This window comes from Salarias fasciatus, chromosome 4, assembly GCF_902148845.1.
Source record: "Salarias fasciatus chromosome 4, fSalaFa1.1, whole genome shotgun sequence".
Lineage (NCBI taxonomy): Eukaryota > Metazoa > Chordata > Actinopteri > Blenniiformes > Blenniidae > Salarias > Salarias fasciatus.
This window is the reverse complement of record NC_043748.1, coordinates 21,290,776-21,316,880: the sequence shown is the minus strand read 5'-3', so window position 1 is coordinate 21,316,880 and position 26,105 is coordinate 21,290,776. Positions and strand designations below refer to the sequence as shown.

Below are 26,105 nucleotides of genomic sequence, written 5' to 3'. Positions count from 1 at the left end.
ACATTTCATCAGACCCGTTGCCAGACATCAGTCTCAAGGGGGGCATATCAAGTGTAGGGGGGGACACAAATGTGCGTTTGGGGGGGGTGGTGTCCGCATGTAGCGTCAGAGCGAGGATAGTGGTGCGTGCTCGTGCTAATATATTTGAGTTTGAGGGGGCACAACATTTATTTGAGGGGGCCAGGCCCCCTCTTGCCCCTGCATAGACCCGGCCCTGCATTTCATCATATTCTGCACCAGGAGGGATCAATAAAATTGACTTTTTGATGAGACTGTAGTTATGTTTCTGTTCAATCTTTGTAAAAAAAAAAAAAAAGAAAAAAGAAAGTTTGAAAAAACACTGTAAACAATGTAAACACTGTGGCAAAGAAACACTTTACAGTTTAAACTTACAGGGGAAACGTGACTGTTTTATTGATCTGGTCCACTCAAGATGAACCTGGACTGCAGTGGTCCCTGAACTAAGGCCTCATGTACACAGTGCTTTCAGGTGAAAAGGCAAAACTTCCTGTGTTTTGGGTGTCTGTTTACATGCTCTGCGCACTGAAAGTACAGCTTTTTGAAAACACTCCCCAAAAATGCCGAAACTCCAGCATTGTGTAAACAGGGAAAAACACACATTTCTAAAAAAAAAAAAAAAAAAAAAAACTCTGTCTCACAAATAAGCTTCCTGCACTGAATTTTTATTTTTTTAAGTTAATTAAAACATTTCTGTCAGTGGGATATTTGGAGTGAGGAAAGGCTTTTGTCCTTGCTGTAATCCTAAAGTAGAGTTGAGCTGCAGAGGCAGGCCCCGGAGGGGGCGGAGCCTATGAAATCCACAGCGCTGATCTACAAAGCATCTGCTGTGACCAACGCCATGGGCTCGGTCAGCGCATGCGCTTGTGAGATCCGCGCGCTCTGTACGTGCGCTGTGTGTTCCGCAGACAGGGCCCCCCACCCCCCACCCCCCCAGTACATGATGTTTACAGCGGAGATGGAACCTCGGAGAACACATGGAGGACTCTCCTAGCTCTTTTGTAACGTTTACCTAACCGACATGGGTGAGGACACCCGGGTTTCACGAGGCAGCGGGCAGCCGAAGTAGAGGTGAGCGTCGTTAGCTTGTTTCCCCGTCTGGAAGGCCTGAAAACAGCTAGCCGCATGCTAACCCGCTCCCACTGCGTTTGAAGGTGAAATGATGACACGCAGGTTTAATGTAACGCTTCTGACAGAGTAACTGAATACACCCGGAGCCAATCGTTACTGCTTATGGAAAGGATGTTAATATTGTTAAAGTTTACTCTCTAGGTTACAACATGATGGAAATGTAATGAAAAGAACATAACGTACCGAGCAGGTTATTAACCACATTACCAGGATGATCAACAGCATGCGAGTTCCATTCACTGAGTCTCCGGTCACGATTTATTCATTTCAGTAAAGAGTTAATCTCATTCAGACCGTTTCCATTTTAACCTCGGTTTAGTCTGGTATTTCTAGTTTCATCACTTCTCTTTAATCTCTTTGTATTTATTTGATGTGGGACTTCATGGCTCCCAGAATCACTGTTATATCCTATTAATATCACATCATTATTAGGTTTTTCTTATTTCTCACACTTTTTCCAGGTTTGTTTTTAGTCCAGGATGCAGGAAATCCCACTGAAACAGCTTTTCTTCTTGTCTAAATTAAAACTAGTTTTTGTTAATGGATCATTTCTTTTTCCTGGGTGTCTAAGTAATTAGTTGTGTTTATCATTCAGCCAAATAGTTTTCTCTCAGTTCTCTTCCCTCTCCTGATCTGTATTTCCAGTTTTTTAAATTTTCTTTGTTATTCATCTCTTGGTATTAAACACTATCGGTATCATTGCTTCATTTTATTTGTTAAAACAAAGAGCAGTCACCATTTAGAGTTATGTCTCGGTTTGTTCTGGACTTATTTTTAGCATATGAAGTGAAAAGTCCAGCGGAAACAGATTAACTTCTTTCTCTTGGATCAGTTGATCAGCATTTATAACAGTTATTGATCTTGGTCTGCTGTCCTTGACTCCTCCTGTCCATTCTGCAGTCAGACGTTAGAAATCACTGAATTATTGGCCTTTTCAGTCTCATTCATTGATTTTCCCTCAACTCTTTTATTTTCCCTGAATTATTTGATACTTGAAAAAGTGATTTGAACTTATTTTCTCTTTCTGATTTATTATTGCTTGAATTGAGACTCCTTACTCCAGATATAATCTCGATATATTTCCATGCGTTGTTGTAATTTTTATGTTAAGCCTCTTAGAAAACCGTCCTGGATCACTAAAACCAGTCTAACACCTCCCATAGTTTATTTCTCTCTCTAATTCCCCATTGATTCATCTCCTTCCTCCTGGGTCTCCTGGTCTTGAATTAACCTGGGGTGATAATAATCTCAGTAACCATGACCTGCTGTAATCTGAAGAGCCTCTCGGAGCAGCGAACACTTCCTGTTTCCTGATAGACTCATCCTGGGATCATTTACTGACTGAGACACTCGGCGTTTGTCTGGTCGAGCTGCATGCCTGCTCTCTGTTTTGTTCTCTGCCTCAGGAGTGGCGGTGGAGCCTCGATAACGGCGTCATGAACCTGAACCGGCTCTGGGATCAGAGTCAAGCCGGAAAAACCAAACTTTTGAACTAGTTTCAGGGACGTGCTGGGTAAACACGGGTTTATCCAGAGCTGTGAGTGATGGCTCACATGCACTTTATCTCCCCGTGTGAGACGTGAGTGAGGCGGGGAGGCTCTCTGTGGCTGCAGGGGCAGATTGGAGTGGTGTGTGGGGCAGATAAGCTATCTAATGGTTTCAGCGAACCACCCAGCTCACACTGACGAGAGGCGCGACTCCAAAAACAGGACAGTTCATCTTCTTACTGCTGCGGAAAGTTTAAAAAGTCATTTCCTGTGTAGGCCCTGTTGTAGTGAAGGAGTTAGCATCCGGGGCCAGAACAGGGACATTCGTCTGGACAGACACCAAGTCCTAAACTACCAGGTCCAGGAGGATCTGGACCGGGAGTCATGACTCTGTGGAGGAAAACACTGTTCCTACTCTGTGCCTCCTGCACCACTCAGCAACAACAATCATTCTCGTCTTCAGTGTGTAAAACACAGCCAGATTGCCTCGTACACACACCTCCTGCATTATTTAGAGTCGGCTTTTCCTCTGCGGCTGTTCCTGCTGAAACGTGGCTCCTCTGTCAGGCTGCTGTAAAGTCATATTTCGTTTTCAGCGTTTCTCATGCATTGACGCAAAATTTTTCTGAAACCAAAATGCAAAAATGTTAAGTTTTCATGTCAAATGTTGTCATGAACACGAGACTTTTTCAAAAAGTTGTGTTTTTGGCGACTCCTGAGCAGTGTTGGTGTGTGAACGGACACCCGAAACGGGGCTGTAATGCGAGGCGTGAGCGGGATCCGTCGTACGAGCGCCGGCCGTGTCGCCACAGTGAACGCTGTCAGTGGTCACCGGCAGTAACCCGCTGCTCCATGACTGATTCAGTCTCAGTGACCTGGACGACCGTTTAGCCTCGCTCCCCTCTCAGACTCGTGCTCCTGACATAACCGACACGGATCTCCTCCGACCCGCCGCGCTCGCGTTACGTAACCGGCTGTCAGGAAGCCGACCGGCAGCAGGTCACGCTGTGTTTTCTGCGACAGGTGGGCAGGATGGGGGAGCGGGCGCTGGGCCGCCCGGCGGCCGCCATCTCTCCCGTGCAGCAGATGCTGGCGTCCGGCACCGGAGCCCTCCTCACATCCCTGTTCGGTGAGACGTCCGCGGTGCGGGTCGGGTGCTTTTCCCGCCTCTCCCGTTCCGGTTCGCTGACGGCGGCCGCTCTCTCCTTGCAGTCACGCCGCTGGACGTGGTGAAGATCCGGCTGCAGGCTCAGCAGACGCCGTTCCGTCAAGGTGGGCCGGCGACCCGCTCCGACGCCAGACCTGTGGCGGTAACAGCAGCTTCCGCTTCGCCGGCAACACTAACCTCCCCTCCCCTCCCCTGTCCTCTGTAGCTTTGAGCTGTGAAGCTGCCCCCTGGGGCAAAAAGAGCCGCCCCGCCAAGTGTGAGTATCAGAGACTTCAGCTGAGTGTGTGTGTGTGTGTGTGTGTGTGTGTGTGTGTGTGTGTGTCATTGGACTCGGTTCGTATCGATTGTCCCTGTTTGTATTTTGTTTTTGTTTTCCCGCTGAGTCATGCTGCTGCTCCTATTACCCAGAATTCAGCTGTAAACAAAACGCTCTTATCTGCGGTCCCGTGCGGTTTTCCCGGTCGTGGACGTCCGGGGTTCTGTCCTGGACTCTGCTCCTCTCACCCCTCGCTCTCCCCCTCACAGGGAAGTGTTTCCTCTACTGTAACGGCCTGATGGACCACATCTACGTGTGCCAGAACCGGACCAGCTGCACCAGCTGGTACCAAACCCCCACGCACTTCAGCGGGACTCTGGTGAGTCCCTGTCTGTCCCGGGTCTCCGTCTCACCGGGTTCTTTGTTGACGCCTTGCTTCGGCTCCACCTGCAGGACGCCTTCGTGAAGATCAGCCGCCACGAGGGGCTCCGGTCTCTGTGGAGCGGACTTCCTCCGACGCTGTGAGTCCCAGACGAACCCCGCTGGGTGTGGACCGCATGCTGGTGTTAGAGTCCAGACCACGAGTCGTAGAATCAGACCCATGAAGACCCGAACCGAGCTGGACCAGAGCGTTTCCTCTGATGTTTGTGTGTGTGTGTGTGTGTGTGTGTGTGTGTGTGTGTGTGTGTGTGTGTGTGTGTGTGTGTGTGTGTGTGTGTGTGTGTGTGTGTGTGTGTGTGTGTGTGTGTGTGTGTGTGTGTGTGTGTGTGTGTGTGTGTGTGTGTGTGTGTGTGTGTGTGTGTGCGTGCGTGTGTGCGTGCAGGGTGATGGCCGTTCCCGCCACCATCATCTACTTCACCTGCTACGACCAGCTGCGGGACTTCCTCCGCTTCGGCCTGGACCTGCAGGGCAGCCACGTCCCGCTGGTCGCCGGCGGCCTCGCCAGACGTAAGTTGCCGGCGACGCGTCCCGTCCGCCCGCCGCCCGGCTCGGCGTGTCTCTGACGGTGCTGGTCTGCGTGGCAGTGGGCGCCGTGACGGTCATCAGCCCCCTGGAGCTGGTCCGGACCAAGATGCAGTCCCGCCGGCTGTCCTACGGCGAGCTGAGGGTGTGCATCCGCTCGGCCGTGGCGCAGGACGGCGTGCTGTCGCTGTGGCGGGGCTGGGGGCCCACCGTGCTGCGGGACGTGCCCTTCTCAGGTGAGAGCCGTCTGGAGGTCTTCAGGGTCCAACAAAGGACCAGAAACATGTTCCAGTCAGTCTGCCTCGGGTTTAAACAAATAAAAAAGGGAAAAGTGACCTTTCCTGGTCAGCTGTTGGCTGGTCTGCTGTGAACTGTGTCTTCCTCTTCCTGTGACCTTTGCCCTCTACATACAGAACCTGTGTCTGATTACTGCCACCAAGTGTCCAAATGATGCAACAACAACAAGCAGCGAGAAAAACCCCTCTCTCTCTCTCTCTCTCTCTCTCTCTCTTTCTCTCTCTCTCTTTCTCTCTCTCTCTCTCTCTCTCTCTCCCTGCAGCTCTGTACTGGTTTAACTATGAGTTGGTGAAAACTCGTCTCTGTGATCATTCTGGAGCGCCTCAGGGAAACTTCTCCATCAGCTTCACAGCGGGAGCCGTCTCTGGAGCCGTGAGTCCTCCAGTCCCCTCCTCCCGTCCCCTCCTCCCGTCCCCTCCACCCGTCCCTTCCTCCTGTCCCCTCCACCCGTCCCCTCCTCCAGCTTCTCTGACTGGCCGTCTCCTCCCGGTGTGTCTCAGATCGCCGCCGTCCTCACGCTGCCGTTCGACGTGGTGAAGACCCGGAGGCAGATCCAGCTGGGAGAGCTGGACACTCTGGGAGGTGAGAGCGTCCTGAGCGGGACTCGCTTCCTCTCCAAAACACTTTCATCTCTCAGGTTTTGAATCCGTCACTAGCATGCAGGCAGAGTGGGTTTAAGGAACCAGGAAGAGGCTTACTTCCTGGAAGTGACTCGCTTTCCATCAGTTTGTGACTTTCTGCAGTAGTTTTACTGGAGGACATTTCACACAGTCATTTATTTTGAAATTCTAAGTTGCTACAGTTTGTGTTTGCAGATCATCTATATTTTAGACCATATTAGACCCAATTTGAAGTGTTTTTGTCTTTTTTGTTGTTGTTTCGCTCTTCATAATTACAGCTTATAAGTCTGGAAAATCATAAACAGAATCTTAAAAATCACCAAGTTTCAGAGCAAAACAAGTTTTTAATGATTTGTTTGAAAATCAAAATTTGAATTAAAAAAAAAGGTTTTTTTTTTTTTTTTTTTTTACTTTTTATGTTTTGAGTTCAAAAGAAACTGAAGAGAAGATTAACTTTGTCATATTTGTCGCCCCCCCCTCCCCTCCCCTCAGTGTCCGTGAAGAAGAAGCCGTCGTCCACGTGGCTCATCATGAAGCAGATCTGCACTGAGCTGGGCTACAGAGGCCTTTTTGCAGGTATTGATTTGAATCCACTTTCTTGCGGTGCGGAGGTTCGCTGTGCGTCCTCACGGTGGGAGGTCCTCCGGTTCGAGCCTCTGAGCTGCTTGTAAACCGGCGCTGAGACGATGGAAGGACTCGACGCGTCTTTTCGTTCTCTCTCTCCAGGCTTCATGCCGAGGGTGATCAAAGTGGCGCCGGCCTGCGCCGTCATGATCAGCACCTACGAGTTTGGGAAGGCCTTCTTCCAGAAGATGAACCGGGACCGAGAGCAGCTGGCGTGCTGACCGGACGGAGCACGGCCGGCTTCCGGCTCTCACAAACTCAGAGGACGAGAGACGCACAGACGCCGGAGCCCCGGGACTCGGCGCGGAGCTGGATTCTCCAGACGGACTGTTTTCTCTCCCGGACTGTTTTGGGAGCGTGTGCAGAGCGGCATTAGACCCCGGACGTGTGGAAACCTGGAACCCGTGTACAGACTGCATGTGCTGGGATCCACACGCGCATTCCAGTAGCGCTCATACAGAACTGAAAACATCACTTCTCTCTCCGTGGCTGGATAGAATCAGTAGCACTTTACACGTACCGCCAGTCACAGGGCTTCTGCTTCCATTGAAAATAAAGAAGCAGCCATAAATAGCATGTAACATGTAAGTTTCAGTTCAACAAGAAAAGCCTTGTGAGAATTTATTTCCTGTTTTTGCATGAAGTAAATGCAATACGAAGGCTTTTTCCGTACAGCCAAACTCCCAGAAATCAGATGAAAATAGAAAATACACTGGACCATGAAACCATGGGGTCATAATCTGCCTTAACCTAAGTGATGTAAATGTTTTTATATTGAATGGAATGTTAATAAATGAAAAAAACAGCTTGATTCTAATGTGTTGGTCACTTATTTTTAGTGGTAAAAACAAACAAACACCTTTGTTTACTTTTGAATGACATTGCATCTATTTTTAACATTTTGTGGACGGATGCTAAGAGATACAGTTTGGTTGAGTTTGATAAAAGCATGCAGAATGCAACAAGTACAGTAGAGTTTTTTTCCCATTTCAACACATTTTTCACCATAGGCTTTCAATAAAATTAGTTGTATGTTGATATTGGAGTCCATTTTTTACCATAATATTTCGGTTTATGTTAAAATATTGACACTTCTATCACATACAGACATGGACAAAACTTTTGGTACCCTTTGTTTAATGAAATAAAAATTGACAGTGGTCAACTTGAATCTGACAAAAGTAGTAATAAATAAAAATTCGATGAAATTTAACTAATTAAGGTCAGGCATTGCTTTTCAGCCATGCTGCAACAGAATTATTACAAAAAATAAACTCATGAAACAGGCCTGGACAAAAATGATGGTGCCCTTAACTTAATATTTAGTTGCACAAACTTTTGAGGAAATCACTGCAGTCAAATGATTCCTGGAACTGTCAGTGACACTTCTGCAGCTTTCAGCAGGTTTTTCGGCCCACTGCTCATGAGCAAACGGCTCCAGGTCCTTTTCCAGACGGCAGGTTTCAGCTCCTTCCAGAGATGTAGGCTAGGACTGAGGTCAGGGGTCATAGAAGGCCACTGACGACAGTCCAGTGTTTCCTCTGAGCCGTTCTCGGGTGTTTTAGTTGTGTGTTTTGGGTCGTTGTCCCGTTGAAGACCCAGGACCTCGACTGAGACCAAGCTTTCTGATCCAGGCAGCACATTTCTCTCCTGAATCCCTTGCTAGTCTTGAGATTTCATTGGACCCTGCTCAGACTCCAGACCCCCTGTGCCAGATGCAGCAGAGCAGCCCAGAACATAGCAGCGCCTCCTCCGTCTCACAGTAGGGACAGTCTTCTCTTCTTCATTTTTCCTCCTGTGAACATAGAGCTCATGTGCCTCGGTAAAAACTTCCATTTTTGTCTCATCTGTCCAGAGGACATTCTCCAGAAGCTTTCTGGTTTGTCAACATGTAGTTCAGTAAATTCCAGTCTAACTTTTTTATGATTTGCTTTTAACCACGGTGTCCTCCTTGGTCGTCTCCCATGAAGTCCACTTTGGTTCAAACAGCGACGGATGCTGCGATCTGACACGGATGTTCCTTCAGCTTGAAGTTCACCTTTAATCTCTTTAGAAGTTTTTTTGGGCTCTTTTGTCACTGTTCTTATTTTCCATCTGTTTGATTTGTCCTCAGTCTTCGTCCTACGGCCACGTCCAGGAAGGTTGGCTACAGTCCTATGAATCTTGAATTTCTGAATAATATGTGCAGCTGTAGTCACAGGAGTATCAAACTGCTGAAGACGGTCTTATAGCCTTCACCTTTAACATGCTTGTCTATAATTTTCTTCCTAATCTCCTGAGACAGCTCTTCCCTTTGTTCCGCTGGTCTATACTGAGTGTGGTCCGCTTCATGGGACTACCTGTCGCCCTCTATATGAGCCACTGACTGATTACAAGACTGTAGACACCTGTGATGCTAATTAGTGGACACACCTTGGATTGACATGTCCCTTTGGTCACATTATTTTCAGTCTTTTCCAGGGGTACCATCATTTTTGTCCAGGCCTGTTTTTTTAGTTTATTTATTTTTTTATTTGGTTGCAGCACGGTTGAAAAGCAATGCCTGACTTTCATTGCTAAATTTCAGAGAATTTTTATTTATTACTACTTTTGTCAGATTCAAGTTGTTTCTCTGACCACTGTGAATTTTTCTTTCATTAAACGAAGGGTGCGAAAAGTTTTGTCCACGTCTGTATACTCTGCACCACAACATATACAAAGTGAAGGATTTAAACTTTGATTATTAGATTATTATGGCTCTATTTTACCGATCATGACTCTGGACGAAATGTGACTTTATGAGGAACCAAACCTCTTTTTTTCTATTTTAAAACGAATTTATTTCACATTAGTAGCGCTGCATTGTGATATTTGACAGAGTAAATAGTGACATCTAGTGGACATTCTGTGTAATAACAGCTGCGGGATGTAGGCCGTGGGCGGAGCTTCACATGAAATCTCGCGATACTTGGAGCGGTATAATAGCAGCACTCCGCCTCTCCTCAGGCCTCTTTCATATCGGACTGGGGACAAAATGGTGAGTTTGTAGCTCTGTCCGCTCTCATCACAACCTCGATCTGTGCATCATCTTAAGCATCGGCTCCATTTGACATCTTTAACATTTGTAATAGTATCATTTGAGCTGTAGCTAAACTGTTTATATCTGTATTTTGAGGTTTTTACAATGTAAACGTGATCTCAATGGGGCGCGTGCAGAGCCGTACCGGCAACTGAGGAGCCAAAATGGCTGCTAAATGAAGGCCGCAACCCTTTTTAAACTTAAATTGACCTAATTACGCGTTAATAACTCACTTTCTAGTAATGACATATTTGTTTGTCACTAAAATTGGGTGTCATGGTTACTTATGACATGGTAGGTCGGCAGATGAGAAGTACGTGCGGACGTTAGCGGATTAGCATCGTGGCTATCGCGGAAACATGCTGCAGACACATTTTCAAAGTTTATCATGAAATGTCTGAAACACTTTTAACTGCAGTCATAATAAGTGTGTCCTCCTCCCGCAGTCTCACCGTAAGTTTTCGGCCCCGCGCCACGGGTCTCTGGGCTTCCTGCCCCGCAAGAGGAGCCGCCGTCACCGGGGAAAGGCCAAGAGCTTCCCGAAGGATGACCCCAGCAAGCCGGTGCACCTGACCGCCTTCCTGGGCTACAAGGCCGGCATGACGCACATCGTGAGGGAGGTGGACCGGCCCGGCTCCAGTGAGTCTCCCCCGATCCCGCTCTGGGCTTTTAGCCACGAATAAATCTGTGAATAACGGCAAAATTCATTAAAATGTGAAGCACTATAAATTAAAGCAACTTTACTTTATTATATGTTTATGACTTTTGACGTTTGTTAACTCAAACTAGCAAAACTGTGTCCAGAGAGAAGTTAATGGTGTTACTTAAAATTAAGTAAAGAAAGTCTGTAAAACTCATGTAAGATTTGAGCACTGCTGTCAGACCCGATAATGCACCAAATTTCTCACTTGATCAGCTTTATATTCAGTTTTGTGCTTTGTTCTGTTTAATTCAACCAAGAATTCTCAAAATATTTTGATTACATCCGTTTCATGAATAAAGTTTTCTGGCTGATCCAATGTTTTTTAATCACTCTTAGGAAAACCCTTTAAGACACTAAAATCACTACACATAATGAGTATTTAAGATCTTTGTGTGGCGGTACAACTGCTGCGACTGCATTTAGTCATTCAAAAATATCAATTAAGTACTCCTAAAGGCCCTTAGTATTGCATCATGCAAAATGGATGAAAATATTTACAATTTTTTTGTGACACAGTTTGACATTTTTTTTTAAATGAACATTAAAACATAACAAGTGTTGGGATTTTTGTTGGTGTGTTCTGACATATATTGATAACATAAGGCGTCTACGTGATGGCAGTGTAACTTCAGAACTTGGACAGAAGATGCTCAAAGGTTGAACTTGAAGGGGGGGTTTTGGGTGTGGCGTGTCTGCCTGTGATGAGACTCTCGACGGGCGGACAGAGCGGGGTTTAACCCCGCCTTGCTGAATGTCGAGCACTGAGCGCAGTCCATGCCGTCGCCCGGCCCCCGGCGTTCATCAGGATGAAACCGTTTGACCGACCGGCTGCTTCTCTCCACAGAGGTGAACAAGAAGGAGGTGGTGGAGGCCGTGACCATCGTGGAGACGCCCCCCATGATCGTGGTGGGAGTCACCGGCTACATCAACACCCCCCGCGGTCTGCGCACCTTCAAGACCATCTTCGCCGAGCACATCAGCGACGAGTGCAAGCGCCGCTTCTACAAGAACTGGTGAGCCCCCCCCCCCCCCCCAGAGCAGCGTCCTGGTGGAGCAGCTGTAGCTGCCAGTGTTTGGCTGAGTGGGTCTAACATGGCGGCGGCCTCTGGCAGCTCCGCTCAGGCGCCCGGCGTCCTGATGAGCTCCAGGCTCCTCTGGCCGGTGGAAAGTGCTTCTTAGAAACCGCGCCATGAGCCGAAAACCCCCCCTGAGCCGACGAGCCCCCCTCCCGGAGCGGAGGCAGGGCGAGCCGCTCCGCGCCGCGTCCTTCCGCTGACCCCCCCCGGGGTCATGAGGGGCCGGCGCCAACCCCTGTCGCTTGGTGCTCTCAGGTACAAGTCCAAGAAGAAGGCCTTCACCAAGTACTGCAAGAAGTGGCAGGACGACGAGGGCAAGAAGCAGCTGGAGAAGGACTTCGCCGCCATGAAGAAGTACTGCCAGGTCATCCGCATCCTCGCCCACACCCAGGTGAGTCCGCGGCGCGGCGCCGTCTCTACGCCGTCCATCCGTCTGTGATGAGGCCACGGATCAAGCGTCAGGCATGGCGCCCGACAACCATGAGGAGACCTTCCATGCTGCCTTCCTTCTGAGACCGTCCCGCTGGACGCCTCGTGTCCTGCGGCAGCCCCCGGACCGCGGTTTGACCGTCCTTTTCCCGGCTCTCCCCGCAGATGCGCCTGCTGCCCATCAGGCAGAAGAAGTCTCACCTGATGGAGGTGCAGCTGAACGGAGGAACCATCTCCGACAAGGTGGACTGGGCGCGCGAGAAGCTGGAGCAGGCCGTGCCCGTCAACACCGTCTTCACGCAGGACGAGATGATCGACGTCATCGGCGTCACCAAGGGTCACGGCTACAAAGGTAAAGACGCCGCCGCGGCGGTCTGAAGGACGTCTTCTCCTGTGTCCATCCTGTTAACGTGATGTTTCCTCTGGCTCCGCCTCCAGGCGTCACCAGCCGTTGGCACACCAAGAAACTCCCCCGCAAGACTCACCGTGGCCTGCGCAAGGTGGCGTGCATCGGCGCCTGGCATCCGGCGCGCGTGGCGTTCTCGGTGGCCCGCGCCGGGCAGAAGGGCTACCACCACCGCACGGAGATCAACAAGAAGATCTACAAGATCGGCCAGGGCTACCACAACAAGGACGGCAAGCTGGTGAAGAACAACGCCTCCACCGAGTACGACCTGTCCAACAAGAGCATCAACCCACTGGTAGGTGGGCGGCGCGCCGCGCCCGTCGCCGTCACCGTCCGACTGACGCCGCCAGGCGCTGACCGGCTCTGTCCCCGCAGGGCGGCTTCGTCCACTACGGGGAGGTGACCAACGACTTCGTGATGGTGAAGGGCTGCGTGGTGGGAACCAAGAAGAGGGTGCTGACGCTGCGCAAGGTGAGGAAGAGCGGCGGCGGTTCGCCAGTATCCCCTCCTCCTCCTCGTGTTAACGCCGTTTACTCCTCTCGTCCAGTCTCTGCTGGTGCAGACCAGCCGCCGTGCTCTGGAGAAGATCGACCTCAAGTTCATCGACACGACGTCCAAGTTCGGCCACGGCCGCTTCCAGACGGTGGAGGAGAAGAAGGCCTTTATGGTGAGAGCGGCGCCGTTCACCTTCTTCCTACATCAGAGTCCAGGATCCTCAGCGATCTGGACTGCGGGCTGAAGACCCTGATCTGAGCCCTGGGCGATCAAATCCCAGACGACTCTTAACGGTCTTTTAAAACTCAGACGATCAGCTCAGGACTGATTAATTGATCCAAGTTAAAGCGTTAATTGATCAGCTGGTCAGACAGAAGTTCTCCTCATGACCCGGTCCGGTCCTCGGTCCGGTTCCCGCACTGTTCGTAACCTGGTCCGGCCTCCGTCTGGACTCTGGTTCCATTCCAGTGCCACAGTGACTCCAGTGAGGCAGGGGAGTGGGGCCCGTCAGTGCTGAGCTCCCTGTTCACTCTCTGGAAACATGGCCGCTCCGCTCCGGCCCGGCCGCCGCCGCCGCCGTCCCGGGTCCCCGGGTCCCGGTCTGCAGCCGGACTGACACTCGGTTCTCTCTCTCCTGCAGGGACCACTCAAGAAGGACCGGATCACCAAGGAGGAGACGGCCTGAAGACGCCAGACGTCTCTGCTGCTGCTGCTTCTCTGCAGATGTTTAATAAAAGGAGGAAAAAACAAAAAGCTGTCGTGTTTTTTTTTCTTTTTTTTTTTTTTTTAACTGAAGGAGCCAGGACTCCGAAACTCTGGAGTCTCAACATCTGAAGTCTCTTCTCAAGTTGTTAAATGTGTAAAACTGTTCCAGCAGCTGGTTATGAAGGCAGGAACAGAATTCCCATTTTTCTGAAAATGCTTGATGCATTTCTTTCTTACTTTTTTTTTTTTTTTTTTTTTTTTAGTGCAGTAGTAATGAAATGACGTCCAATCAGGTCACACATTTAAACGAACCAGTAACTGGAGATATTTGAATTCTGCTGAATATATTTCAAGAAAATCCAGCTGAAGAAGTCATTAAAGCTTCTTGAGCACCAGTGTTTTAGTGCAGTTCGTACCAGATGTTAAACACTGAACATCATGTCCAGGAGGAGAAATGCTGAGCAGCACCGATGAAGGGGTTTTGATTTCTTTACATTAAAAATGACCACATTCTGCGTTAGTCGTTGCAGAATTCATTCAGCTGCTCAGTTAACATGAAATGAGTGGATCTTTGACTGGAAGCTCCCAAAAAGTTACAGCCAGGTCTTTTTCTCCAGAGTCTTACACACTGCAAAGGTTGAAATGCCTCTAAATCATCAGAGTTCCACACTTGAACACATTCATGTAGCTGGAAAGCCGGAAGCTTCCAGAGCTGGAGCAAGAGAAACCTCAGAAAGCCGAAGTGGGAATCCTGACGGAACCGGGGGGAACTGGGATTGTTCCAGAGGACGCGGAGAGCAGCGGCTGAGAACCGGGAGCCGCTTTGGCCGAAACGGCGTCGTCAGCGGCGACGGAGCCGGAGTGACGGACGGAGGCCGGGTTTAGCTAACAGTGCACTGTTGGTGTCCTTGAGGCCGGCGTTCGGCTGACGCCGGGACTCTGCGCCGCTGTAATTAAGGCCCGACGCCGTCCGCCCGTCCGTTCTGACTCATCACGACCAGAACGAAGCGAAAGCTCCTCCTCAGCAGGTGGAGAGAAAAGACCCGAGAGGCTCGGCGGGCGAACACGCCTCTCTGCAGAAACACGGATTTACTGACGGGACTTCCAAGGTCGGCGAGCCTGGAGCTGAAGGTCAGCGTCCCTCTCTGGTCTTTTCAACTTTACACGTCCGTACGCAGACGAAAACCAAACAGTCACTGTAGAAACGACCCGGATCTCAACATGACGCCAGTTTAAAGGACTCGAAATACAGTAAAAGACCTTCTGCTGCATTATGGGTAATCTTCCTTTCCCAACAGCATGGCTTTGAGCTAGCCTGCTAGCATGGCGCTAGCTAGCCCTCTCGGTGAAGCTCACGGCTAGTCTGACCCGATCGGAGCCTGTCGCGGTCTGGTTTTGGTCCACAGGCCTTATGTTTGACACCCCTGCTCCACATTTTATCGAGACCGACGCCCCTAATTGCTCCTTCCTGGAGGCGGTGACCTTTGACCCCGGCCTTCACTGGCCCTCCGGGTGACCCCCACATCTGCTCCACCTTCATCTGGACCAGTTAGCGTGACGCCACAGGGGGCGCCGCGGAGCCAGGAGCACGCCAGGTGTGTGTGTGTGTGTGTGTGTGTGTGTGTGTGTGTGTGTGCAGGGGAACCTGCGGCAGCAGCTGTTGCTGCTGGGACAGCGGCCAGGTAACCAGAGTGCATGCTGGGACAGCAGAGACAGGCGAGTGTGTGAGAGTGTGTGTGCACATGTAAGTAGGTGTGTACGCGTGTGTGTGTGTGTGTGTGTGTGTGTGTGTGTCGGCCGGGCTGCTCTTCGCACCGTGGACCGGGTCCAGCTGGCTCGGCGTGCCACTCGGTGAGAGGAGGACAGACTCTGCAGAACCGGGCTCAGAGGAGGACGACCACAGGAAGAGGTTGGGATTCAAACCGTGGTCCAGGGAAGGGGGCTGGGACTCTCCCTCATGAGAGTCAAATCCCTGCGTTCAGAGTTTAGAGGACAGGAACAGAGAAAACCCGCTTCACACAGAACGGCCTGCAAAGCCCGACCTGGACTCAAACCGGGTGTCCTCCTGCAGCGAGGCGAGCGAGCTGATCCACTCCACGGCAGAGGAAAGTTCTCCTCAGGGTTTCCAAATGATTTGATCCTCTTCATTACATTTATGTCAAGTTCTGTTTTATCAGTGTCTGTTTTGACAAAATAAATGATTTTTTATGTTTTTTTATGAGCGATTTTTTTACTTTTTAGCGCTTTTTTAAAGGACGGGTACGAGGACTGACCTTCAGGGTACGAGGACTGACCTTCAGGGTACGAGGACTGACCTCACCTGCTCGCCGATATGCTTATTAAAGCCAAAAATCAAACTTCACATGCAAACAATATGAAAAGACGAGACTCCAGTATACGGCCGAGATCGCTGCTAATGAGGCTGGAATCATGTTTAGCATGTAGCATCGCTGGAGCGCAGGGGTGTTCAACCTGCGGCTCCGGGGCCACATGTGGCTCTTCAGTCCCTCTGAAGTGGCTCCATGAAGCCTTCACAGCATGAAACACTGATGAATATTAAAGTTACTGTTATAGTGACACCACAGCGCTGCTCAGAATGGTCTGTCGCTCTCGGTTCAAAAGGGATAAAAACAATGTTCAAGTAAAATTGGGGAAAATACCAAAAACCACAAGAAAGGGGGAAAAAAGTGACAGAATGTGTTAAAAAACTGTGAAATGTCTACAATTTCAAAAAGAAGAACATAAATATGGTTAGAAAAAATCTATAAAACTGCTTTAAAGAGGGTAAAATGGTTGAAACAGCTACACAATTTCAAAATTTTCAACAAAAACACTTGAAAATAGGAGCAAAACGGTTACAATCAAGTACAAAAAATAGATTAAATTTAATAAAATGTTCACTGTTCTGAACCGGAACTTCATAAATGCATCATAAGATACAGTTTCTGTGCGTATCTGAAACTTCCTGAGCTGCATTCGCCTCATTTTAAAGGTTTAATGTTCTTTATGGCTCCAGAGCTGCTGGACTTGGTGGAAAGTCACTGAAATGGTTCCTTTGGTTATTAAAGTCGCAGAACCCTGGTGTAGCACGGAGCGTCGCTCGGGTGAAATCTTCCCTCTCTCTCCTCTTGGCGTTTTGTCAGAACATGATTTACAGTCAGTATTAAAGAATCTCGCTGGACGGATTCAGACCGAGCTGATTCTGGTGTCGGAGCATCTCTCGTCTTTTATTTTGAAGAAACTACCAAACGGTGCATCTCAGCCTTTTTCCTCGTGTTCTTCTGAAGGGATCCGAGCCTGTCGGCTTTAAAGCTGCTCGGCCTCTCAGACGTGTGTGTGTGTGTGTTCAGAAGACAATGAGTGAAGCGTGTGTGTGTGTGTGTGTGTGTGTGTGTGTGTGTGCGGGGCCTCCCAGACTGCAGCTCCTGCACCCCTGCACCGCGGCATCAGTATTCCAGGCCCGTCCGTGGACACGGCGTACCCTGAGCCGAGGCAGCGGCGGCGGCAGCAGCAGCAGCGGCGGCGGCGGCCATGTTTGGAGCGCAGTGCTTCTCGCCGCCATCGGAGGGCAGAGCGCCATCCTCAGCACTTTGAGTCACCCTCTTCCCCTCCAGAGCTGGAGATCAGCTGGAGCTGATCCTGCAGAACCAGGCCCGACCTGGACCTGGACCGGTCCTGCTCTCTGCTCTGCTCTGTTTCTTCTTCTTCTTCTTCTTCTTCTTCTTTTGCAGCCGGCTGCTTCTCGCTTTCTGTTGCCACTCAACTCTGCATGACCCAAAAATAACCCGGGGTGAGCGCAGTCAGCAAGAGTTCTCTGGTCAGCACAAACACAAACACACACACACACACACACACACACAAAGAAGAAAGCTTTGCATATGCAGATTCAGTGTTTGCACACACACGGGGAAAGATAAACAGACACACACACCCTGGTAATATTGCAATACTGAATGCAGTTTGATGGAATTTTGTTTTCAAGTGAAAATCCTGCTGCTTAGCAACGTTGCGAAGGCGGAGCCACAGCGACTCTTACAGGATGTTACAGATCTTCCGATTATTGAGATCCCAAAGTTTTTTTTTTGTGTGCCACAAATACAATTTTTCTTCAGACGAGCAGTGTATCAGAACACCGTCATCAGGGTTTAGCCTTCCATGAAGAAGAAGAGGAAGAAGAAAAAAAAACTGTCAGAGTTAAGCATCAGAAAATAAGTGCGTAAGTGAAGCGGTTTTCAATATAAGAGTCAATTTAAATGTGCACTTTCAAAGTAAAACTTTATCCTCCCTTTGTGGCCTGGCCGTTAGCGGTCGGAGCAGCCAATTGGTTTTGCTTTTTGTTTCAGAAGAAATGTGTGTGTGCATCAAGGTGACCAATCAATTGTGTGAGGGTTGCCAGCTACACACACACTCTCTCTCTCACACACACACACACACACTTCTGCTTATGAATTCAGAATAAATAAGGCAAAACATGAAAAAAGCCCTTTTTCCTGACTCTGCCACGTTGACAATATTTTCCCACCAATTTATGGAGAGCAGCTCGTGTCCGTGAACCGGGACGACCGGCCAATCAGGATCTCAGCACTTTCTGACCATTCAAACTTTTCTCTCCTCCTCCTCCTCGTCTTCCTCCTCCTCCTCCTCGTCTTCCTCCTCCTCGTCTTCCTCCTCCTCCGTCCCTGTGATATCTTGGAAAAACGTCTCGAGACGCCGTCGCCAGGGTGAAGCAGAAACAGGCGGTGAAACGTGCTGATTTGTTCCCCCTAGGGTTCGTATTTTATTCATCAGGACTTGATGCATCCAAGTATAGGATCATTCGGTTTTGGCACCTTTTTAAAGATTCTCATTTTTCAATTTGAACAACACATTAAAAATCAAAAGAAAACAAAGAAATGGCTAAGGCTGTGTGAGTTTGAAAAATAACGTACATACATACATATATTTATATATTTATAAAGAAATCAACCAAACCCCCTTTTTCTCTTTAAAAAAGCAGTTCTTGTTTCGTGTTTGGTTCGTCTCACAAAAGCAGAAAATGAACTAAATAAATAATTAAAAAAAAAAGAGGAAACATACGAAAAGTACACATGAAAACAGGAAAACTTTTGCTTTTTTCCCCTTAATAACCTTTAAAACTTAAGTTTCTCCAGAGCAGATTTGCGGTAATTTTATAGCATGCATTTAATTTCTGAACTTGTGAGTCACTTAGCTTCTCTTGTTCTAGTTCATATTTAACCTTGTGTTTATTATTTGGCATCCTCTTCTTTTCCTTCCTCTCTGCTCCTTCCTTTTTATTTTGCAGGAGTCGTGTTGAGAGAAAAAAAATCGGACACACCCCCTTTTTTGTCTTTAAATGTATTTTTCTTTTTTAATAATTGTGTCTCTTGGCTCTTTCCGTTGAAGGGTTTTTTTTCTGCTCTCCGGTTACGACCCCCACCAAAAAAAAAGGAACGTCAACAGGGACTGAGAAAAAGACGAGAAGGTTCTATTAAAAGAATAGATATTATTCTACTGTTAACCACCTCTGTCCTGCCGCCTGGTGGCGCCGGACACTGCCGCCGCCGCCGCCGCCATCTTGCTCTCGACCTTCCATTGAAAACAGATACTAAAAGAGTCTTTTCTCGTGTTGCCAACAGCACTTGGTTTAGTTCACGTTTTTTTGTGTTTTTTGTCATTTTTTGCTTCGGTAAAGTTGGTTATCTCTTGATTATTAACGTAATAATTTATTTATAAAAGATATATATCTATATATATACATATAACTATATATATCTATATATATAGATACATATATAGATATATATATATATATATATTAGAGTACCTTTGTTTAGAGATTACAGGTTGGGGTAATTCTTACTGAATCCCAAGCTGTAACAATTCACAGTTTTAATGCAAAACATGGCAGAAATGAGTCTGTAAATAAAAAAAGATGTCTGTGAGCGGTGGGCGGGCTGAGGGGGGGTTTGACCTGCTGTCAAACCCAGGGGCAAGGAACCCACCCGCCTCCGACCTCATAGAAAAACCCCACAGCGCTGCCCATCGCTTGGGAAGACCAGACCCCCCCGGACCCCCCCCGGACCCCCCCGGACCCCCCCCGTCTCACTCCTCCACCCTTCACTCCGGGAACACAGCAGACTTGTTGAATCTCTCAACAATGGAAATGGAAAAGTCATGCAGCTGAACAGAAAGAACAAATGTCTATAAACATGGAACTGCGTCTTCTCCTGGGGCGTTCCGGCCCCGGTTCCGGCTCCGGCTCCGGTTCCGGCTCCGCGCCCACAGGGGTCCCCGTGTCTCCTGGTGTCCGCCGGGCCCGCCGCGGCCGGCGTGGACGCCCTCATACCGGCGTGGTGCGGCGGTTGGCTGTGTTGGTGTGGCTCGAGTCTTTCAGGTCCTTCTGGATGCAGTTGTGGACTTGCAGGAAGTTGTGGTCCCTCTCCGAGTTGTAGGTGGCGGTGGGCGTGCCGGAGGACTTGAGGGTGTCCCTGGGCAGCGTGTACATGGAGATTTCCGTGGACGGCAGCGCGCTGAAGCCCTTGAGCCCCACCGGCGAGGCGTCGCGGGAGTGCGACGGGTCCGTGGAGCGGGAGGAGGAGCGCGAGCGGCGCCGGTAGCGGTAGCGGTAGCTGGGGATCCGCGTGATGGCCGAGCCCTGGAGGTAGTCGGCCGCGCGCGCGCCTATCCGCAGCTGCCGGTGGCGGTCGATGAACATGTGCACGGCCAGCACGCCCACCATCTCGGCCATGATGAAGGAGAGCGCGCCGAAGTAGAAGGACCAGCCGTAGGAGTAGCTGTTCTTCTTGGAGTCGCTTTTGGAAGGGTCCCCCGCGTTGGCTGATATGTACACGATGATCCCGATGATGTTGCTCAGGCCTGGACCGGTCGGGGTCGCGGGGTCACGGACAGGAAAGAGAGGAAAACAGGACAAAGCGTCAGTTGAGAGTGTTGCTGCTGACGTGCAGCGTCACGCCGGAGCCCTGATTCATGCGGCGTGCGCGGCGTGCTAATCCTGCGCCGCTCCCCGTCCAACGCCACTGATATTAGACTCTTAATCTTTGCCCTTGCAGTGAGAAGCAGGGCGGCTCGGCGTCTTGACGCAGATCATCGGGGACAGAGCATGAAATCATCCACTCTGGGGCTGAGTGCTCCGTTCGAGCCCCGTTCACCCACGTACAGTCGGAATATCAACACTTCATTCACACACACACACACACACACACACACACACACGGAGAGATGTTTGACGTGGTGAATCTGGGAAGACAGATCGCCGGGAAAGTGTGTCAGGGACACTATATTTTTAGAGAGCAGTCCCAATGGGTGGCTGTTAGCCTAGCAACAGGATGAGGAGAGAGGGAAGGAAGACAAAGGAAGAAGTGACTTGTGACTGCGACGCAACAAACGAGTGTCAGTCCAGCTTCCTGGATCCAACAGTTACTCTTCAACTGATAGTGGAAACGAGCTCTGTGACACAGAGGAGCTTCATACCAAGATGATTAAATGAGCTAACGAGCTGCTGCCAGATTCTGCAGAAATTCAGCGCTCCAAAGCATTAATACTACAACGTGACGATGTTTCAGCTTAAGAGGGATCGTATTCGTATTTTCCTTTCAGAAAAGTTTACTGAACATGTTTAAAATGATGTCTGGAAACAAACATTTTCACTCCAGTGGTGAAAACACTGAGAACCACGCAGCTGGACTGTTGGACCACTTTCTGAACCTGCTGCAGAGAACGGACAGACGGCAGGGCGGGATCGCTACGACAGCGACCGTCAACTCTGAAACTACCAAGTCCAGGAGAATCTGGACCAGGACCAGGACCAGGACCAGGACCAGGACCAGAACCGGGAGAATCTGGACTAGGAATCAAGACACTCTGGAGGAAAACATTGTTTTTATTGTTCATCTACTGAGCGTGTGTATAGAGAATATAGATACTATTAGATATATAGATGTTTATAAGGTAACACTCTCACTATGGCCGTGGAACACAGGACCAGGACCAGAACCAGGACTAGGACCAAGACTAGGAGCAGGAGCAGAGCTGCCACCATCTAGATGGAATCCCAGCATTTTCGAATAGTTCCACCTTTTTCAAAAACTTTTGTTTTCACTTGCTCTGATCCCCGCTGTCGATCAAACGAAATGTTTTATAAAAAGGGTCCTCAGTGGCTTCACTGGGTTTGCATGTTCTACCTGCACCTGCTCCAACTTCCCCATCAGTGTATTGTTCCCTGCAGTGTGTGTGTGTGTGTGTGGTTTCATTTTAAAAACAGCCAACAGCACCAACTAGTGGCCCGACATGCTAACTGCATCGCCTTCAGTGTTTCTGTGTGAACAGACATCATTTTAAAATGCTCAAAGTGGTTTAAAGCAGTGAGGCTGTGCTGCAGGACGGTGTTTACAGTGAGACTCGGGTTTTCAGGGCCGGGACCGGACTCACCTGCAGACACGAAGAAGATCCCTGCACTGAGGATGATGTTGTGGCGTGACTTGTAGAACTCGCTGGCAGCTATGCACAGGCCTCCCATGAAGAGCAGGATGACGCTGAGGATGGGGAAGATGCTGGAGGCTCGCACCGCACCTGCAAGGGACGCGGCGGCGAGGACAGAGACGCATTAGGCTCCGTTTCAGCATCTGGTCCCGTCCTAATCAACACCCCATCAGGCCTGTGAAACACTCCATCAACACCGTCTAGTGAGTGTGTTTTCCCACAGCGAGCCTGTTACCCGGCCTTATGTAATCCACCTCTCCCTCCCCCGCTCCGCACACTCCTGCGCACATCGCCGAGCCGGCGGTGGCTCCGCGGCAGCGCTGCGAGGCCGCGGAGCGCCTCTTCCACCGCGGCCCGGCCGGCGCCCTTCAAACAAACCGCTGTCCTCACAGCGAATTACCAGGAAGCGAAAAACTGGAGGCAGGAAATGACGCCGAGGTCAAGTCAGGGTCAAAGGCGCGCTGCACCCCGGAGGTGTCCGGTAAGGTTACAGTCAAGCAGTTTGAGAGGTGGAGAAACGACACAGCAACCCCCCCGTCCTTCCAAACAACCAGTTTAACACACACTGAAACTTTCATCAGGCTGGTTAAATCCTCACCGCTGCTCCCTGAGCGCATGCCGCCTCGGCACTTCTCCACAAAGCGCTGACGGCGAGCCGGACGGCTCCGTGCTGAACCGGGCCGCCTGCAGCTCCGCGGGGGGTCGGCGGGGGGGACCGGCAGGGGGGCCGGCAGGGGGGACCACCAGGGGTCCCGATGGCCCGTCTGCCGGACCCCCTGCTGCCACCCATCCCCGCACCGCGCTCCGTCACAGATCCCCCCTTCAGTCACATCACCAGCCCCCCCTCAGCAGAGGCAGCCCACTCCGAGGCCCCGAGGCCCCCGAAGCCCCCGAGGCCCCCGACTCCAGAAGGCAGCGGCTGAAAGCGGCTGTGATCACAGCTGGACCGACTCGGTGACGACGGCGTGACGGACAACTGAAGCTGCAGCTCTCAGCTACATCTGCTGCTGCCGTTTCCCAACATGGCCTCTGACGAGCGGCGGCGGCGGTTTGGACTCCTAGCTGTGCTACATGCTACATTAGGGGTGTTCAACCCGCGGCCCTGCAGCCACATGTGGCTCTTTACTCAGTCTGTAGCGACTCCATAAAGCCTTCACAACATGACACCTAAATAAACATTTTAAATTATATTTGTCATAGCTAAGACACCACAGTGCTATTAATGAGTCAGTCTTGGTTCCGAAAGGATTCAATGAAGGTACAAGGAAAATTAGGAAAAATAGCTCAAACTTAAAGAAAAGGAAAATAGATGGAATGGCTGAACTGTTGAAAATTTCTAAAAGAAGAGAATTAAATATGGCTGGAAAAAAGCACTATAAACTGCTTAGAAAGAGGTGAAACAGTTAAAATGGATAAAATTTCTAAATTGTCAGCAAAAAGCAGTTCAAATCAGGTGAAAATTAAGACAAGTGTAAGGAAATGTTCTCTGTTCTCAACTGTACATAAAACTTCACAAACACATCTTAAGATACAGATATAGATATGTTTCCTCTGTGCTTCAAAACTATTTATGAATAATAACAATGCATTGGTTTTATATAGCGCTTTATTGGACACTCAAAGACATTTTACATTATTCATTCTCTCCATACTGGGTGGTGGTAAGCTACTACTGTAGCCACAGCTGCCCTGGGGCAGACTGATGGAAGCGAGGCTGCCAATCTGCGCCATCAGCCACTCCGACCACCACCAACCACTCACTCTCACACCACTTTCATACTTAAGCAAGGTGAATGAAGTGTCTTGCCCAAGGGCACAACGGCAGTTTTACACCTGCGGGAGCAGGGATCGAACCGCCAACCTAGAGACGACCCGCTCTACTATCTGAGCTACTGTCGCCCCGCATGAAGCTTCCTGAGCTGTGTTCGCCTTATTAAAAAGGTTAAATGTTCTTTACGGCTCCAGACCAAATGGACTGACCGGAAAGTCACAAAAAACGGCTCCTTTGGTCCAAAAGGTCGCAGAACCCTGTGCTACATGCTACATGCTGAAACGTCTCAGGCTACATGCTACATGCTGAAACGTCTCAGGCTACATGCTACACGCTAAAACGTCTCAGGCTACATGCTACACGCTAAAACGTCTCAGGCTACATGCTACACGCTAAACGGTTTGGGAGCTGATAAGCGCTCGTCTCGCGGAGCAGTTGAAGGTTATGGTTTAAACCAACAGCACAGCAGAGACGTCCGTCCAGGGTGGGATTATCTGAGGGCAGAAGGGATTACCCCCCTCTTACCCCCCCAGGTCACTCTCTCTCACCCTCCTTTAGCAGAACACTTTTTTTTTATCTGTCTTTCCTGAAGACCGCTGAGTTCTCAGATTTGGCAGTTTGCTTTATCTGTCCTGAATGAGTATTTCTGAGGTCACACACGGCGCAGAGGCTGCTGGGATAAATCTATACGTCCGTCCCGATTCTGTAAGAGCTTTTTTTTTCGGGCCATGAGGATTTTATCACAGCGCAGCTCCATCCAGCCGTCTTCCGCTCGGCTTTATCCACCTGGAGCCCGTCCAGACCGACGGAGGGCAAACAGACACACACTCACAAGTTTACAGACAGGAATTAGCCTCAGTGCTGCTTCTGGAAGGAATACGGAGTCCTGACACTTTACAGCTGTTCACAGATCAGCCTGTTTGTGCTGTAATAATGATGCTGTGAATAATTTTGATAAACAACACATTTCTGTCAGAAATAATATTCAGTCAGTTTGCATTTCCACTCATGCACGGTGCATGAAAACATAATTTAGCGCATTTCAGTCGGTTCTTCTGAATGCAAACACTGCAACGTTTTGAAAACGATAGTGGTTTCCATGGAGATGGCAGAAACGCTGGAAACGAAGCAGTCGGCACAGACCGTCAACTCCTTCTGCTGAGCATGTGCAGAACTGGCCGAGCTGCACAGGACGAAGCGCAGCACCTCGGAAAAGTTCCCATTTCACCCGTTTCCACGGAGACCGAGAAAGAATGATTTCAAAAAGTTGAGTTTTCAGTGGCGCCGGTCTCACGTAAGAGAAACACGACAAAGGTGTGTAAAGGGAACCTGAGGCTTTAGAGACAAAAAAGACGGAGAAAAGAAAATAATTTCTGCAACAGTTCCAAAACTAGTGAAAAGAAGTCCCATAAAGCCAGCGGCCTTTCTCCTCTGTACACTTATGAACTGGCTCTTTCTTCTTTTGACCTCTGTGAGGTAGCTGTAAGTGTCCAGAGCACCTGAACGCACCACAAGCTGCAGAGCAGGACACAGTGTCTCTGTTCACATCCTGATCAGGACGCTGCTTTAGAGGATGAAAGCATGTAGGCAGCAGCAGAGAGAAAATAAAACGATGTGTAATATAGATCTCCATCCCACTGACAGCAGCGGGAGGAGGCAGAGCGCGTTCACAGGTTTCATACACTGGATCCTCAGCTGGGGTGCGAAAGGTGCCTGCGTGTGCGTGTGTGTGTGTGAAAATAGCACATTTTTTGGACTATTAATGTGCGTTTGGAAGGGAGGAAAAACGTTAACCTGTTCGCTCGACGCTCCAGTCAAGAGCAGCGGTTTTAAGAAACTTGTAGTGAGGCTGCAGAGACGATCTGTTAGTGGAGAGACGCCGTCCGGCCAGAAAACCTGCTTCATGACACAGTCTCATCTGATAACATCCACATTATAGAGCATCTTCCTCCAAACATCCACATTATAGAGCATCTTCCTCCAAACATCCACATTATAGAGCATCTTCCTCCTCTAACATCGATATTATTAGATAATATCAAGATGACTGTTTTGGAAGATATCGTGTTATAAACTTGAAAAATAAATCGTACGTTTCAGAAAAGTCTGAGTTGATTAATCCCTTGTTCACCAATAAACAGGAGTTAAGTGGAATCGTGAGTGATAATAGCAGGAAAGGAAAAGTAGCTCTGCAACCGATTTAACAAAGAAAGAAAGAGTCTATCTAAAGTTAATCGAACAGAGTCAGTGTTTGTGTTTTCAGGATTCATGGGATTAAATCAGATGTGACTTTGTAACCTGTCGATCTGCAGGAAATGATTTCGCACTGCCCGACTTTTTGGGACATTTAAGGATTAAATGCCCCAAAGCAAAAGAAAACCCGGCGGCTCTGAGGGACT

At 49.4% G+C, this 26,105-nt stretch overlaps 3 protein-coding genes and 2 non-coding genes across 6 annotated transcripts in view; 4 read left to right on the top strand and 1 right to left on the bottom strand.

Annotated features, from left to right (window-relative positions):
- Positions 1 to 932: 932 nt before the first annotated feature.
- slc25a39 (solute carrier family 25 member 39) lies at positions 933 to 7,375 on the top strand. Of its 2 annotated transcripts, XM_030089597.1 has the most exons (12): positions 933 to 1,089; positions 3,660 to 3,765; positions 3,849 to 3,908; positions 4,010 to 4,060; positions 4,330 to 4,439; positions 4,514 to 4,581; positions 4,884 to 5,008; positions 5,086 to 5,259; positions 5,583 to 5,692; positions 5,821 to 5,902; positions 6,433 to 6,516; positions 6,667 to 7,375. In XM_030089597.1, exons 2-12 carry the CDS (start codon positions 3,669 to 3,671, stop codon positions 6,783 to 6,785), a joined length of 1,080 nt encoding a protein of 359 aa, XP_029945457.1. In that variant the 5' UTR covers positions 933 to 1,089; positions 3,660 to 3,668; the 3' UTR covers positions 6,786 to 7,375. The 2 variants fall into 2 exon arrangements, with proteins under 2 accessions (XP_029945457.1, XP_029945458.1); XM_030089598.1 differs by lacking the exon at positions 4,010 to 4,060.
- A 2,148-nt stretch (positions 7,376 to 9,523) lies between these two features.
- rpl3 (ribosomal protein L3) lies at positions 9,524 to 13,484 on the top strand. The gene is made up of 9 exons (XM_030089592.1): positions 9,524 to 9,580; positions 10,069 to 10,261; positions 11,170 to 11,338; positions 11,657 to 11,792; positions 11,996 to 12,182; positions 12,269 to 12,531; positions 12,612 to 12,707; positions 12,784 to 12,903; positions 13,372 to 13,484. Exons 1-9 carry the CDS (start codon positions 9,578 to 9,580, stop codon positions 13,414 to 13,416), a joined length of 1,212 nt encoding a protein of 403 aa, XP_029945452.1. The 5' UTR covers positions 9,524 to 9,577; the 3' UTR covers positions 13,417 to 13,484.
- On the top strand, positions 11,829 to 11,921 carry LOC115387807 (small nucleolar RNA U83B). The gene has a single exon (XR_003931423.1). It is a non-coding gene; the product is annotated as a small nucleolar RNA U83B (small nucleolar RNA).
- On the top strand, positions 13,146 to 13,276 carry LOC115387805 (small nucleolar RNA SNORA54). Its single transcript, XR_003931421.1, has one exon. It is a non-coding gene; the product is annotated as a small nucleolar RNA SNORA54 (small nucleolar RNA).
- Positions 13,485 to 19,707: 6,223 nt separating the features above from the next.
- The window catches only part of cacng2a (calcium channel, voltage-dependent, gamma subunit 2a), a 53,652-nt gene continuing 47,254 nt past the window's right edge, over positions 19,708 to 26,105 (bottom strand). Inside the window, exons 3-4 of the mRNA XM_030089606.1 lie at positions 21,885 to 22,025; positions 19,708 to 20,312 (exon numbers count right to left, since the gene is read on the bottom strand). Of these exons, the coding sequence (XP_029945466.1) occupies positions 19,777 to 20,312; positions 21,885 to 22,025 (677 nt within the window). The 3' untranslated portion in view covers positions 19,708 to 19,776. The remainder of the gene's footprint in view (positions 20,313 to 21,884; positions 22,026 to 26,105) is intronic.

Excerpts from the sequence above, each read along its gene's own strand:
- rpl3 (XM_030089592.1), top strand. Across the intron at positions 11,793-11,995 it reads GCATCCTCGCCCACACCCAG|ATGCGCCTGCTGCCCATCAG; the intron begins GTGAGTCCGCGG and ends CTCTCCCCGCAG. Across the intron at positions 12,904-13,371 it reads AGGAGAAGAAGGCCTTTATG|GGACCACTCAAGAAGGACCG; the intron begins GTGAGAGCGGCG and ends TCTCTCCTGCAG.
- slc25a39 (XM_030089597.1), top strand. The coding sequence starts at position 3,669 with ATGGGGGAGCGGGCGCTGGGCCGCCCGGCGGCCGCCATCTCTCCCGTG. Across the intron at positions 5,009-5,085 it reads CGCCGGCGGCCTCGCCAGAC|TGGGCGCCGTGACGGTCATC; the intron begins GTAAGTTGCCGG and ends TCTGCGTGGCAG. Across the intron at positions 5,260-5,582 it reads GCGGGACGTGCCCTTCTCAG|CTCTGTACTGGTTTAACTAT; the intron begins GTGAGAGCCGTC and ends CTCTCCCTGCAG.